The sequence below is a fragment of the Antennarius striatus genome, chromosome 8 (assembly GCF_040054535.1).
Source record: "Antennarius striatus isolate MH-2024 chromosome 8, ASM4005453v1, whole genome shotgun sequence".
NCBI classification, from domain to species: Eukaryota; Metazoa; Chordata; class Actinopteri; order Lophiiformes; family Antennariidae; genus Antennarius; species Antennarius striatus.
Window position 1 is genome coordinate 16096062 of NC_090783.1, and position 12137 is coordinate 16108198.

At 41.4% G+C, this 12137-nt stretch overlaps 3 protein-coding genes across 4 annotated transcripts; 2 read left to right on the plus strand and 1 right to left on the minus strand.

Moving 5' to 3' along the window:
• Window positions 1-801: 801 nt before the first annotated feature.
• On the plus strand, window positions 802-2902 carry LOC137600727 (inositol 1,4,5-trisphosphate receptor-interacting protein). The gene is made up of 2 exons (XM_068322498.1): window positions 802-809; window positions 1117-2902. The coding sequence occupies exon 2, from the start codon at window positions 1128-1130 to the stop codon at window positions 2898-2900; it is 1773 nt and encodes a 590-aa protein (XP_068178599.1). The 5' UTR covers window positions 802-809; window positions 1117-1127; the 3' UTR covers window positions 2901-2902.
• A 484-nt stretch (window positions 2903-3386) lies between these two features.
• zp3c (zona pellucida glycoprotein 3c) lies at window positions 3387-7340 on the minus strand. Of its 2 annotated transcripts, XM_068322501.1 has the most exons (9): window positions 6902-7340; window positions 6359-6648; window positions 6183-6289; window positions 5961-6064; window positions 4393-4573; window positions 4183-4309; window positions 4015-4103; window positions 3772-3845; window positions 3387-3583 (listed from the first exon to the last, which is right to left on the minus strand). In XM_068322501.1, exons 2-9 carry the CDS (start codon window positions 6629-6631, stop codon window positions 3399-3401), a joined length of 1140 nt encoding a protein of 379 aa, XP_068178602.1. In that variant the 5' UTR covers window positions 6632-6648; window positions 6902-7340; the 3' UTR covers window positions 3387-3398. The 2 variants fall into 2 exon arrangements, with proteins under 2 accessions (XP_068178602.1, XP_068178601.1); XM_068322500.1 differs by having other exon boundaries at window positions 6359-7340.
• Window positions 7341-7784: 444 nt separating this feature from the next.
• On the plus strand, window positions 7785-11772 carry LOC137600729 (ras-related protein Rab-40C-like). The gene is made up of 6 exons (XM_068322502.1): window positions 7785-8439; window positions 8530-8590; window positions 8687-8747; window positions 9357-9434; window positions 9541-9763; window positions 9945-11772. Exons 1-6 carry the CDS (start codon window positions 8286-8288, stop codon window positions 10235-10237), a joined length of 870 nt encoding a protein of 289 aa, XP_068178603.1. The 5' UTR covers window positions 7785-8285; the 3' UTR covers window positions 10238-11772.
• The last annotated feature ends 365 nt before the right edge of the window (window positions 11773-12137 follow it).

The following is a 12137-nucleotide window of genomic DNA, read 5'->3' on the forward strand; positions in this document are numbered from 1 at the left end:
CCTTCACCGATGTTCAGTGTGATGGAACTAAAGATAACAATTCACATGTCTATGCATTACTGAACTTGAGAAAAAACTGAATTCTTCCATTTACAATTTGTATCAATAACTTTTACTTTTCTTCTCCTTTCGGCTTTTCCCTTCAGGTCGTTTGTCAAGTTGTCTCAGTGATGAAATAATTGTTGTTTAGCTGCAGTGACCCAACATGCAAACTTGGACTCAGGCCATTCAAATGTCCAGAAGTTGGAAGTTGGTTGGAAAATTTGGTTGTTGCCAGAGAGATATGGGTTGAATCTAATTCTGTTTTAAATCACAATTAATAAAACAAGGGACAAAAGCTTTTCACGAGCAAAAATGAAATGATTTAATTTGAAAGGGTTGGGTTTTTCTATGGAACTTCACGCAGCCCTTTGAACTGTAACCACTGAATCAGGCAGAGCTTGACAAACCAGTTAGAAGCAAAGATAAAGGCTGAATGGTTTTCTTCACTATTCAGTAGATGCAAATCATTTGAAAACAAGCCTAAAGAAAGGAAGAGGCCAACTGTTCTTTCTTAATGTGCTGTAATACTAAGCCTGCACAGTATTCTCATTTAAACTATGTGATATTAATTCATTAACACAGTCAGTGGTTCATTTCAGGCTTGTCTGAGAATGCATTTAAACTTACAGGAAGACTGTGTGTCAGACTTGTGTATACAGTATTACACCGGAAAATGTCATTGCAGAACACATGGGCAGGGTACGCAGGAAATAAGTCATGAAATACAACCAACGACGAAGAGATCAGAGAAGTTGCGACTTTGTCAGGTTAGTTTGTTTCTTCTCTTTGGTACCTATGACAAGTTACCCTCATATTTAGTTATGTTTTCTGGTGTATTTTCTTGTTCTTGTTTAATATGTACTAAAAATGATATTTGCTGTGGAAAACAACAGAATTAGCAAAGAAGATGCAGTCAGGACATCAGAGAAGTGGCTTCCTTCTCAGTTTGGCAACAGGAACATTGAATTATGCAGCACCTTTACTTTTAATTGTACATTTGTATTCGCTCTCTGTTTCCTGCAGTTTGAGGAGCTAAGGAAATGTAATTTTTGACTTTTATGCTTCTATCCACAGATGTGTCAAAGATGCAACATACTCTCCTGGGGGGTTTTGTGGTGGCTTTCAGTCTTCTCTTGAATCTGATAGATGAACCCGGGGTTGAGGAATTTGATATTACTAAAAAAGGCATGCAAAAGCATGAAGAGAAGCTGCTGAGAAGGGAGGTTAAATTGGTCTATGAAATGACACCTGTTAATGAGGAAGTGAAAAAAAGTAACAATGAAAGACCCAAGGAAGATGTAGAAAGTATTTCAAAGGAACAAAATCAGTCTCCTCCACACACTAATGGTTCAAATCAACCGCAAAACTATGAAAGCAAACCCAAGACTGCCCTGAAGAGATCACAAGTATACCACGAGCAAACGAAAGATGTAAAAACTGACAATTTTTTTATGAGCCTGATCAGACAACAAGGAGAGCCTGAGGAGAAGGAAGTGCTAAACTCCAGAGAAGACTTGCCACCTTTGGTGCATCTTCCAACCAAAACATCTGAGAAGAGCATCGCTGACTGGGAGGGAGATTACATCTGGTTCTTGTTGATCATATTCTCCATCATTTCCATAATCGAATTGTTCAGGAAACACTTTGTGGGAAATTCCCAAACTAAAGAAGAAATCAGGTCCACTCCAGCAACCTCTACTGCTGGTGAAGTGCTCCTACCCGACTGCGCCACCCTGCATCGATTTCATTCAAAGTGCCTTCAAATGTCATCTGTAAAGATGTGGAGAGAGGAAGAGTTTTTGGAGGGGTTTGCAGGTGATCTTTTAGATGCAATGAGATCCATCTGTGATCAGAAGGTTGGTATGGTGATGGAAGACTTCCGGATGGTGAATGCATGTGATATTACTATACCCATTAGGCCATCTGACCCATACGGCTTTCAGTTTTTGCTATTGAATAACCACCCAAGTCACACAGAAGTCTGTGGTAAAATAAAACTAGTGGAAAATAAAGTTCAAGCTGGCTGCCATTGTCAGCCTCATGATGTAGAAGACATGGTGTGCTTGTTACATTGTGAGCCTGAGAACATCCAGTTGGAAACTTCTGATGTTTGCGATGGAATTCTCTGCCTGAAGAATTCCCCATTCCTGTCAAAGTCTCAGGTTACCAGGTGGTTTCAGAGCACAGTCAAACAAGCATGGATGCTGATTTCACACAAGTACATGTTTGAAATGAACATTCAGTACATTGACGGCCCGGGAGCTCTGGCAGTTCGATTCAGATCAGGCAAGAAAATTAGCTTCAGAATGAATCCTGTGGTTAAATTCAACACGCATGCGCATTTCTTCATTGCTCCAGGCCCCTTGGATTTTGACACTTTATGGACTCTCTCTCTGACCGACTACAAAGATAGACTCATAGGGTGCTTGTCTAAACATCTGCCTGAAAATTCTTGCCACAGTCAAGCTCTTGAAATAGCGCTTTTCCTTCACAAGAAACAGATGGCGCTTTCAGGAAGCTGTGCTCTGAAAGATTTTCATTTCGAAATGGCATTGTTGCATCTACTTCTGACCACAAACCCATCACCATGGAAACCCAACGATGTGGCTTGTTGGTTACGGGACTTGCTGAACTTCATGGGGAAGAGCCTGGAGAAGAAACTGCTCCACCATGCTCTCATTGGAAACCCTTTAACTCTGCAGGTTATTGATCTCCCTGCTCAACTGACTCAAGCCAAAGTTGTAAATCTCTTCCATCACCTTGTGGTACATCATTGTACCTACAGAAATACAGTGATTCATTTCCAGGAACTGCTGAGAAATGCACACATGTTGATACAAGTCTATCTTGATCGGTGATCTAGCAGTTTCACTTCCTGAAAATGGTCTTGAATAATTTCCAAATTCTGATTGTTAATCTGGGCGGCACGGTGGCGCAGTGGTTAGCGCTGCTGCCTCACATCACGGCGGACCTGGGTTCGAGTCCCGCTCTGTGCGGAGTTCGCATGCTCTCCCCGTGTCTGCGTGGGTTCTCTCCGGGTTCTCCGGCTTCCTCCCACCTCCAAAAGCATGCGCTTCAGGTTAATTGGCCGGTCCCAAATTGACCATAGGAGAGTGTGTGTGTGAATGCTTGTTTGTTTGTGTGGCTCCGCGGTACACTGGCGTCGTGCCCGGAGTGTCCCCCGCCTCACGCCCTGAGACTGCCAGGATAGGCACTGGCTACCCCTCGACCTGCGTTAGCGGATTAAGCGGGTTGGAAAATGAATGAATAATCTCACTCCCAAGTTAAGGTCTGTGCATGACAATGGAATCGTGCAACAGAATCATCAAATACATGACATTTATTTAAAACTCAGATTATCTCCCCAAGCCATTTTTATGATCACGCTTCCAATAGATGTCTTCATGCCAGGCCATGTCAGGGTTCCCCAGACTAGATGAGGCAGCAACCATGGATTTCATCTGCGGTTCAACCTCTGCATGCTCATCGTTGCTCCTGAGGTCAACCTTCCAAGAATGACTGGAGATTATATTCCTAGAAGCTGTTGAACAAAATAAAATCAGTTCCAAAATGTATCAACTCCAGTCATTTCACACCTCAACATTCCATAATTAATATATCTTGTACATTTAAGCAAAATAACTTTCACATTGCCCGACAGCCTGTGGCAATTTGTTTATGCAGCTCTTCTCATCCTTTTACCATATACTAATAAAAAGGGAAACTTGCCTTTGGGCTGTGCTGATGAGCAGGTGGATTCACAACAGGCGCACACCGAGTCATCACCGTATAGCTCCTTCCACCTAAAATTATTAAACTCATTAGGTCTTGAAAATTTAGTAGGCAACTTTGGCGATTATCAAATCAAGCGAAATATGAAAATGTGTTTTGAATATTAGTCTAAAACATTTCACCAGATCCTTCAAAAATTAATCCCCCCCACCTGTGACATTTTACTTTAGCCATACTCACATCTTTGTTTCTGGGTCATAGTTGCAAGCCTTTGAACTCTGCGTTGGAGTGACGTCACCCACAGAAATGTCACAATGCATGTAGAGTTGCTGAAAAGGTATTCATTTCAAATGTTAACACTCAAGTTTTCCAGTGCTTTAAATCTGCCACATTTACTCTTGACTATACCTGCGGTGATAATGAAATGGAAGCCTTGTCCTTGAAGACTATGGCCCCCACACTGAATTTCTGGATTATCTTCGAAGGACCATCATGGAATTTTGACTGGTCCGTCATCATGCCATCAATCAAGCAGCTGCAATGAAAGAAAGTCCACCTTTACTCCCCAACCAGGACTTGTGTAACATCTCATTCCTTTCTGAATGCGTTTCATCTTACCCTTGGTTGTCAATCACTGTATACTTAGGATTGGACCTTGGGTTTAGGGAGGCTGTCATGAAGCACTTATTGATGAAAATTCTCTTATCTCCAGATGTTGTACCATCAGGACGCTTGGCTTCAAAATACATCGCCTGGCCTAAGGTGTAGGATTTTTCACCTGTGATTTCATTCCCTGAGGCTGTAGACATGAGAAACTCCAGTCAAACTTGAACAATTAAGAAAGCGGTTTATATTTATATCCAAATGACTGAAATCCAATTTTACATTTTGTGTGGATCCTCAGCTGACTTGGTGGCAATATTAGTATGCAGTGGTAATTACAGTATTCCTAGTATCCTCATTGTATGATTGCATGCAGTAAATTCTAAGTCACCTTTAAATGATTAGACAATTCTTCCCCATTGTGATAAAGTTATACAATAAGTACTGAAGAAGTCTATTGGATGAGAGACTAAACGTTTAAGAACTTTAACGTCCAGTCGATCGACTCAACAGCTTGTGGATAACCATGACCCAGATGACTAAACCTACACAGACATCTTATACAATAAGGCCATTTCCCCCCTATAGGTCACTTAAAGGTGTACTCAAATCAGAACAGTCTGGATCTCAAATTGTCAATTCCTCTTTGCCCTCATACACATGGCTGCTCCCCTCTGGAGTCCTGTCCACTAGGGATAAAATTGTTGCCAAGTTACATTCAGATGGTGTATTTAAGTTACGATACAAGACACTTAGGCTCCAACCTACCCTTTAGTCCCATCTACAAATCAACAGCTTTGCATTCTCCATTTGTCATGACAAATGAAGAATGGAAGAAATAAATGGTCATATTTATCCAGTGATGTTATATAGTCCTTTACGTTTATCACCAATTTTAGGTTATTTTTACTCAAAATTTCTGAATTTTCACATTTACTACTGAAATAATGGGAAGAGACCTGCATGTTTGAACATTAAAATGTTCAAACACGCTTGCTCTATGAACTAAATGTCCATAATTTAGCTAATGTATATAATGTACGGTACAGTTTTTGTCAACTGCATAACATCTCGAGTCGAGTGGTCCTTAAAACCACTGGGAAAAGGCACGAAGTGAGGCACGCAGTTCTCCTGCTTCATTGTGGGGGGCACTAGTGAGCCCAGGGATTTGGCCAAAGATTCCTCTTCCTTGACCGTAGAAGTGACTGAAAACTACCATCTATAGTCAGCGCATCAACTGCAGCCATTCATTTGTCATCTGCTTGCCCTGGCTTACGATAAAAATGGATTACATAACTCAATTTTTTCAATGCTTTTGTTCAGAAAGAGCTGCGCATAGACTTCATTTATAAATTAACAACATAATAGTGAGTACCAAGTCTTAATCACATGTGCTTATTTTGTGTTACAGTTTACATGTGTAAATAATTCTATACTTTAAAAATAACCCCCTGTTGCTTATTAAATGGTGAATAAGCTACACTGTAGGTTCATCAGATTATGATGAAGTCAGTGCCTCACCAGCCATGAACCTCACTGCACGCCACTGAACAGTACACCTTTATATTTCAAGTAAAACATACCATCTTGAGGAGTAAGTGTAAAACTGGTTCTTGATTGCAGAGATTTGAAAAGTGTTCCTCCCTGTAGTTTGGGGTGGAAGCCAACTTTGAAGGAGTGAAAAAACCTGCAACAGTGAAATGAAGACAGAATCCAAGTTTCATTGTAGACATCTAGGCCAAAATAAAGTGCTGGTAGCTAAGGGAAAAGCCAAAATGTTTATAGTCTAGCAAACAAAAATTTACCTTGGATATTTGCACTGTAGGGGAACGTCAAATGATAATTCTCTTAAAACAGGCCCAAGTGGCTCATAGTGGAGCACATTCCCAATCAGCACATCATTTATGTTGCTCTGGAACAAAAAATATGACTCAGAATGAAAATTTTAATTACTGAAAAAGAAATGAATACCTTGACCAACCTGTTTAGTGAAGTCGCAGTCAGTTTTCAGAAGATACAGAAGGTAGTAATGTTCTTTGGTGCCTTGGTTAACAGGGCAGGAGCCCAGTTTCAAATATTTATATGCTTCCCTGGTCTTAAAAATCTCTCTCCTGATTCTAACATACATTCGGTCGACATGGCACAAGACTTCGATTATCTTTTCTCTGGTCGTTGGTTTCTCTGTGACAGTAGGGGTGGCGGTCGCTCCAAGGAGCATTTCCTTGATTACATCAGGAAGAGGTCTGGCACCCATTTCTGGCTTGAAAGCCCCTGTGTGATCATCAGATGCAGAGACAGTCACATACTCAGAAACTATCCTTGTTTCAGGTTCTGAGGATTCACCACTTGGGCCACTTCTCCACAATTTTGATTTTGATGAACGGACATCTTTCATTTCTTTGGAAGTCACTGCCTCCATTCTTTTCCACTCTAATAGAGGATTTCTTATAATCACACCATAACCAGCCTCCCCTTTAAAGCCATAACCATCAGCAAAACACAAGAGCACTAATAAAAACCAAACCTGCGTCAATGGCATTTTCACCCCTGCAGCTGCCTACCACTGAAGCACACGTCTCACCTCTACAAGTCTGACATACGTCTGTCTCCTGCCAGCTCTTCTTCTTCTAATTATATTATTACAGCAAGAGAGAATTCACATAGCTGCAGCAAATGCTAATCAATCCCACCCAATGACAGGCGATCACTAATAATCAACCTCAACAAGCTACACCTTGTCAGCCACCGGTCTGGGTTGGCAAAGTACACAGATCAGTCATATCATTAGCATAGAAACAAATTGTTCTACAGGACAAGTCGATGCAAAGTCCAGTAAATGTGTTGTTTTTCCATTTTTACAAAGGTTAATTAGTATGTTGAACACTTCCTGAAAAAAGTAGTGCAGTACACTTGCATGTATTGTATTTGTGAAACTAATGATATATGTGTATGTGGCAAAACTTAACCACACAACAGTGAAGTTACTGAATGTTTTCCATGACACTTTTACTACAGCAAATACCAAATGATAACAGAAGTTAAAGTTTTATGTATATGTATTAGCCCATATGTCTATTTTTGTTTTTACAAGCATTACAAGTATTAGTATAGAGCTTATTTTTTCGATACGATAGTCCTCTCTTATTCAGCTCAGATGATAATTCTTACTCATTACATTGTGGTTTCCTGCAGCCTTTTGTTTTGTTCTCAAAGGTACTATTTACAACTACAGTCACAAATAGCCACTTAACTGAACGTCCTTAAACTCACTTAGCAGATAGCTTTTATTTTGTCTACTTGCGCTACAAAATCTGGCAAATAAATCCCAATAAATTGAGAAAATGCTAACATGTTCTTTGTCTATTATTGCTCATGATACAGGAAATGACGCAGCTGATGACGTGAAAACCAGGAAGTTCCATCACCGTTCATTTGGATAGCCGTTGTGCTTTCAAGCGGAATATCACTAAACTAATGCTTTTCTTTGAAGATCAATCGATGAAGTTGTGTTTCATTGGTTAAATTATTGCTGCACTGGGATCGAACAGCCTAGTTGTTCTTTTGATTGTCAGTCTTTGCTAGAAAACGCTGTCGTTTTTACTGCTAGCTATCATGCTAACAGCTAGTTACGATTGTTTTGAATGGTCAGGCTAATATTAGCTTTATATTAGCGGTGTTTATCCGCGTGAATGACGACAAAACTACACGTTTATTTGACAAAAACCACCAGAATCAGATTATTTAAAGCTCTATACGTTACAGGGGCACAGCTCGTAATTTTTGGACACCCCTCCAGCTAGTTAGCGGTTACCCATCGTCAGCTACTGCTGTTGGGGACCGGCTGGTTCGTCCCTTGCCCCACAGAGTGGACGTCTGGCGAGCACACAAAGCTCTCGGATCCAGATCCAATGCGTGGGATGATGGGGACCCAGAGTAGTCCTGTGAAGAGCTACGATTACCTCTTGAAATTCCTCCTGGTTGGAGACAGCGATGTGGGAAAGGGAGAAATCTTAGATAGTTTGCAAGACGGATCGGCAGAATCTCCCTATGCCTACAGCAGTGGTGAGTAGATAAGGCTGTTTTTGTTCTCTGCTCTTGAGATGAATTAGAAACAGAAGACTGATCAACATGAACTCATATATGTGACCCCAGGGATTGATTACAAGACCACAACGATTCTGCTGGATGGGAGAAGAGTGAAATTAGAGCTGTGGTGAGTGTTACTGCCACAACAGTAACTAAGTAGGGGCTGTAGTAATTAGTAATCGATGATGATTTTGTTTAAATCACATGTGTCTGTCTTCAACAGGGATACATCAGGGCAAGGAAGATTCTGCACCATTTTCAGGTCTTACTCTCGTGGAGCACAGGTGAGGACTTTGAGCAGTTTTCCCATGACCTATTTACACACACACATACAAACACACTGCCAAGAGAGTGCAAGGGATTGTGGCTGAACAGCTGTGCAATATTAAGAAACCACATATTAGTAAGGCTAATTGGAAAAATAAATCAACCATTTTGCAGGGGAGCATTAAGATCGGACTCTATAACAATAGTTAAAAGGTCATGTGGTCTAATGTTTCCACATTTGCCCTGTTCCAGACTGATGGGCACATCAGAGTAAGAGGAGAGGTGGATGAAGTGACGCATCCATCATGTTTAGTGAATAACATTCTATACTGTGGGGGCAGTCTTATGACCTGGGGTTGCCTCTTAATTTAAGGCCACCACAAGATTCAAACCTTTACTCCACTGAGAATCTTTTGGATGTGCTGACACAGACTTTACACAGACAACCGACTCATCAATACAAGATTTAGTCCAGCTCAAGAGAAATGTTGTGACTCTGATAATCTTATGTCATCTTCTGAAATCAAAGCTCAAGCTGGTCCACCAAAATATTAGCGTGTAACATTTTTTGGGGGGGCCTGTCTTGTTATATAACATACATTAACATATTAGTTTTCTTTGTACAGGGCATCCTTCTTGTCTACGACATCACTAACAGTTGGTCATTTGATGGCATCGACCGCTGGATCCGGGAAATCGATGAGGTAATCACATTCCCCAAGAACAGATCATTTTCAAAATGCAGCTGACGAGATGTAGAGCTACTTGTTAGAATGCACAATATGTCCGAAACGTATCTGTTTCCATCAGCATGCCCCAGGTGTTCCGAGGATCCTGGTGGGCAATAGGCTTCACCTTGCTTTCAAGCGGCAGGTACCAACAGAGCAGGCGAGGGCTTATGCAGAAAAGAACAGCATGACATTCTTTGAAGTCAGTCCGCTGTGCAACTTCAACGTCATCGAATCCTTCACAGAACTTTCGCGCATCGTGCTGATGAGGCACGGAATGGAGAAATTCTGGAGGCCCAACAAAGGTATGCTGGTTCACAGTTTGATGCGTAACAATTCTGTCAGCTCTCCTTTGTTCCTTTGTGAACCCATGTGCCTTAGGGTGGTTACATTTCAAAATATATGAAAAGTGTACAGAAACCTTTGAGTATTCTGGATGTGACTGACATGACATCTGCATCCATATTCCCTTTTCTTTTTCCGCAGTTTTCAGGCTTCAAGACCTGTGCTGCCGTTCGATCGTCTCCTGCACACCAGTTCACCTTATCGATAAGCTGCCCCTCCCTGTGGCCATAAAGTCCCACCTTAAGTCCTTTTCAATGGCCAACGGCATGAACGCAGTCATGATGCACGGACGCTCTTACTCAGTGGCCAACAGCACAGCGGGAAGCGGTGCTGGGAGCAAAGGCAACAGTCTGAAGCGCTCGAAATCCTTCAGGCCTCCGCAGAGTCCACCAAAGACCTCGTCGTCCTCAAAAGGGAACTGTAAGATTTCATAGTGGAGGATCAGACTACACGCTGCCTTCATAAGATCAGCAGAGAGGTGACATCTAACACAGGAGAGAGCTTGGAGAGCTACTCGAAACAGACACAGCAATGGCCTTACATTGACCACTGGGAACTGTTTTGAAATGTTGGTTTGGTTACTGTTCTTTCCCCTTGCTGGTGCCATCTTGTGGGTGTCTGTTTAACTGTCCTCTTCACAGAGCCTCACTGGGGTGAAGGCGAACAAGATTTGCTTGGGAATAACATTAGAATCAAAGAAGATCACTACAAATGGGTGGAGGGAGGAGCATTCGCTGTTTCCATCCTGAAAAGGATTGTTAAATGTATTTAAAGTTTGACTTGAAGCTGTAAATATTCTGTATGTGCTAGTCATTGTTTGTGTGTGGTGGCTCATCTTGGAGAGGAGCTCCTTGCGCTTCATATGTCTTGATTGTTGTTGTAGACCTGCTTTACAGCTGGTGTACAACTTCTTTGTATGTCTAATGCCTTTTGTCCACTGTAGAAAACCCCCCCACTGCAATCTTAAGGCTATTTAAATAAAACTCAAAACTGATGTTTTAAAGACGATCTACTTAGATTGAATGTTATCAGAAACGTGGGGCTAGTTTCTCAGATGGACTAGTACAAACTGGAGCAAAGAATTTATTTGATGGTCGGCCTTCTTTGTCCGGATCGACCCCGAGTGTGTAGTATGGATTCAGCTGCCATTGCTTCAGCTGATTTCATCATTATTTATTTAAATCTACTGACGCTGTGTCTTCACGAGGAAACCTTTTCATAGCTCTGATGTACAGACTTTGCAGTCATGGAGTTGCCTTCGGAAGCTTCTCAATCCATGCTGTGCTAGGAATTGGAAAATTCATGGGATTCTTGTGAAAAGATTTTTAATCTTTTTACTTTTTGATATTTTATGCATATACTGTGTATTTATGAATGTCAACCAGTATTCATCTACTTTTCTGTGGCCATGTGGGACTAAGAATCGTGTAAGTTATGTAATACTTTAATTGAGGGTGGCTTTCTGTCAGATGATCTTTTTTTAAAAAATTTTGTAAATAATCTGATCAGTTACTGAATGAAATGTATTCATTGGGATGCCAATGCAAGAACTTCAAGAAAGACTTAAGAAAGAACACAAAAGTTGCTTGTTAAATGTGAAGCCAATAGTGTTACTCTCTATTACGATGAAATAAGCACAACCAATATTTTTCATTTCAACACAGAACAGGCAGAATATTGAGGTTTCTTTCAGTTCAGAGACTCGAGATGTTGCTTTCAGTTTTTTTTTTCTGGTTATTAAACCCGTTTTGTCTGCTATTGCATAAAAAAAAATATGGTTGCAACAAAAAATCTATTTCCAAAGCGTCCCCGGCAGCTTTATGTCTCCTGTTTTAATCCAGGGCATTAAACATGTTGCATGTTTTAATGTGGCGCACTGAGTGCTGTTGGACATGGACACTGATCTTGTGAGCGAAGATTTAAAGCTCTTCGTTGAAACGTCCGATCCCGTGATCTGGGTCTAAAAGGAGATTATTTTTTCCCCATTGAAAACAACATCAAAATAAAGTGGCTGCAGGCTCGCTTTGTGTTCTCCACATGATGTTTCATACAAACCTTTATCAGGGTTCGTGCGTGAATTGTGGGAATATTTCTGTACCCTTTGTCCAGTCCGGGGCCTCTGGTGTCTCAGTGCCATAAACCCCGTTAGCGGGAGGAGGGGGCGCTGAATTGATTAGCGGCTCTCTCGGTATTGGCCAGTTTTTTGGATAAGTTTTATCACATGAATGCAGCTCGGTCAAAAGTCACCCAAAGGTTGCAGGGTTCAGTGGCAGTGAAAAGATGAGGGCTGCTGCTTCTCATCGCCCCGGAGCTGCGCCGGGACAAAGATGCGAC

What these genes read in the sequence shown, in the direction of transcription:
- zp3c (XM_068322500.1), bottom strand. Translation starts at nt 6,916, where the DNA reads ATGCCATTGACGCAGGTTTGGTTTTTATTAGTGCTCTTGTGTTTTGCT. An exon ending in TACACTTACTCCTCAAGATG is followed by an intron (nt 4,574 to 5,960) that starts GTATGTTTTACT and finishes TCATGTCTACAG; the next exon opens with CCTCAGGGAATGAAATCACA. An exon ending in CCATTTCATTATCACCGCAG is followed by an intron (nt 4,104 to 4,182) that starts GTATAGTCAAGA and finishes ATACCTTTTCAG; the next exon opens with CAACTCTACATGCATTGTGA.
- LOC137600727 (XM_068322498.1), top strand. Translation starts at nt 1,128, where the DNA reads ATGCAACATACTCTCCTGGGGGGTTTTGTGGTGGCTTTCAGTCTTCTC.
- LOC137600729 (XM_068322502.1), top strand. Translation starts at nt 8,286, where the DNA reads ATGCGTGGGATGATGGGGACCCAGAGTAGTCCTGTGAAGAGCTACGAT. An exon ending in TCCCTATGCCTACAGCAGTG is followed by an intron (nt 8,440 to 8,529) that starts GTGAGTAGATAA and finishes ATGTGACCCCAG; the next exon opens with GGATTGATTACAAGACCACA. An exon ending in ATTCTGGAGGCCCAACAAAG is followed by an intron (nt 9,764 to 9,944) that starts GTATGCTGGTTC and finishes CTTTTTCCGCAG; the next exon opens with TTTTCAGGCTTCAAGACCTG.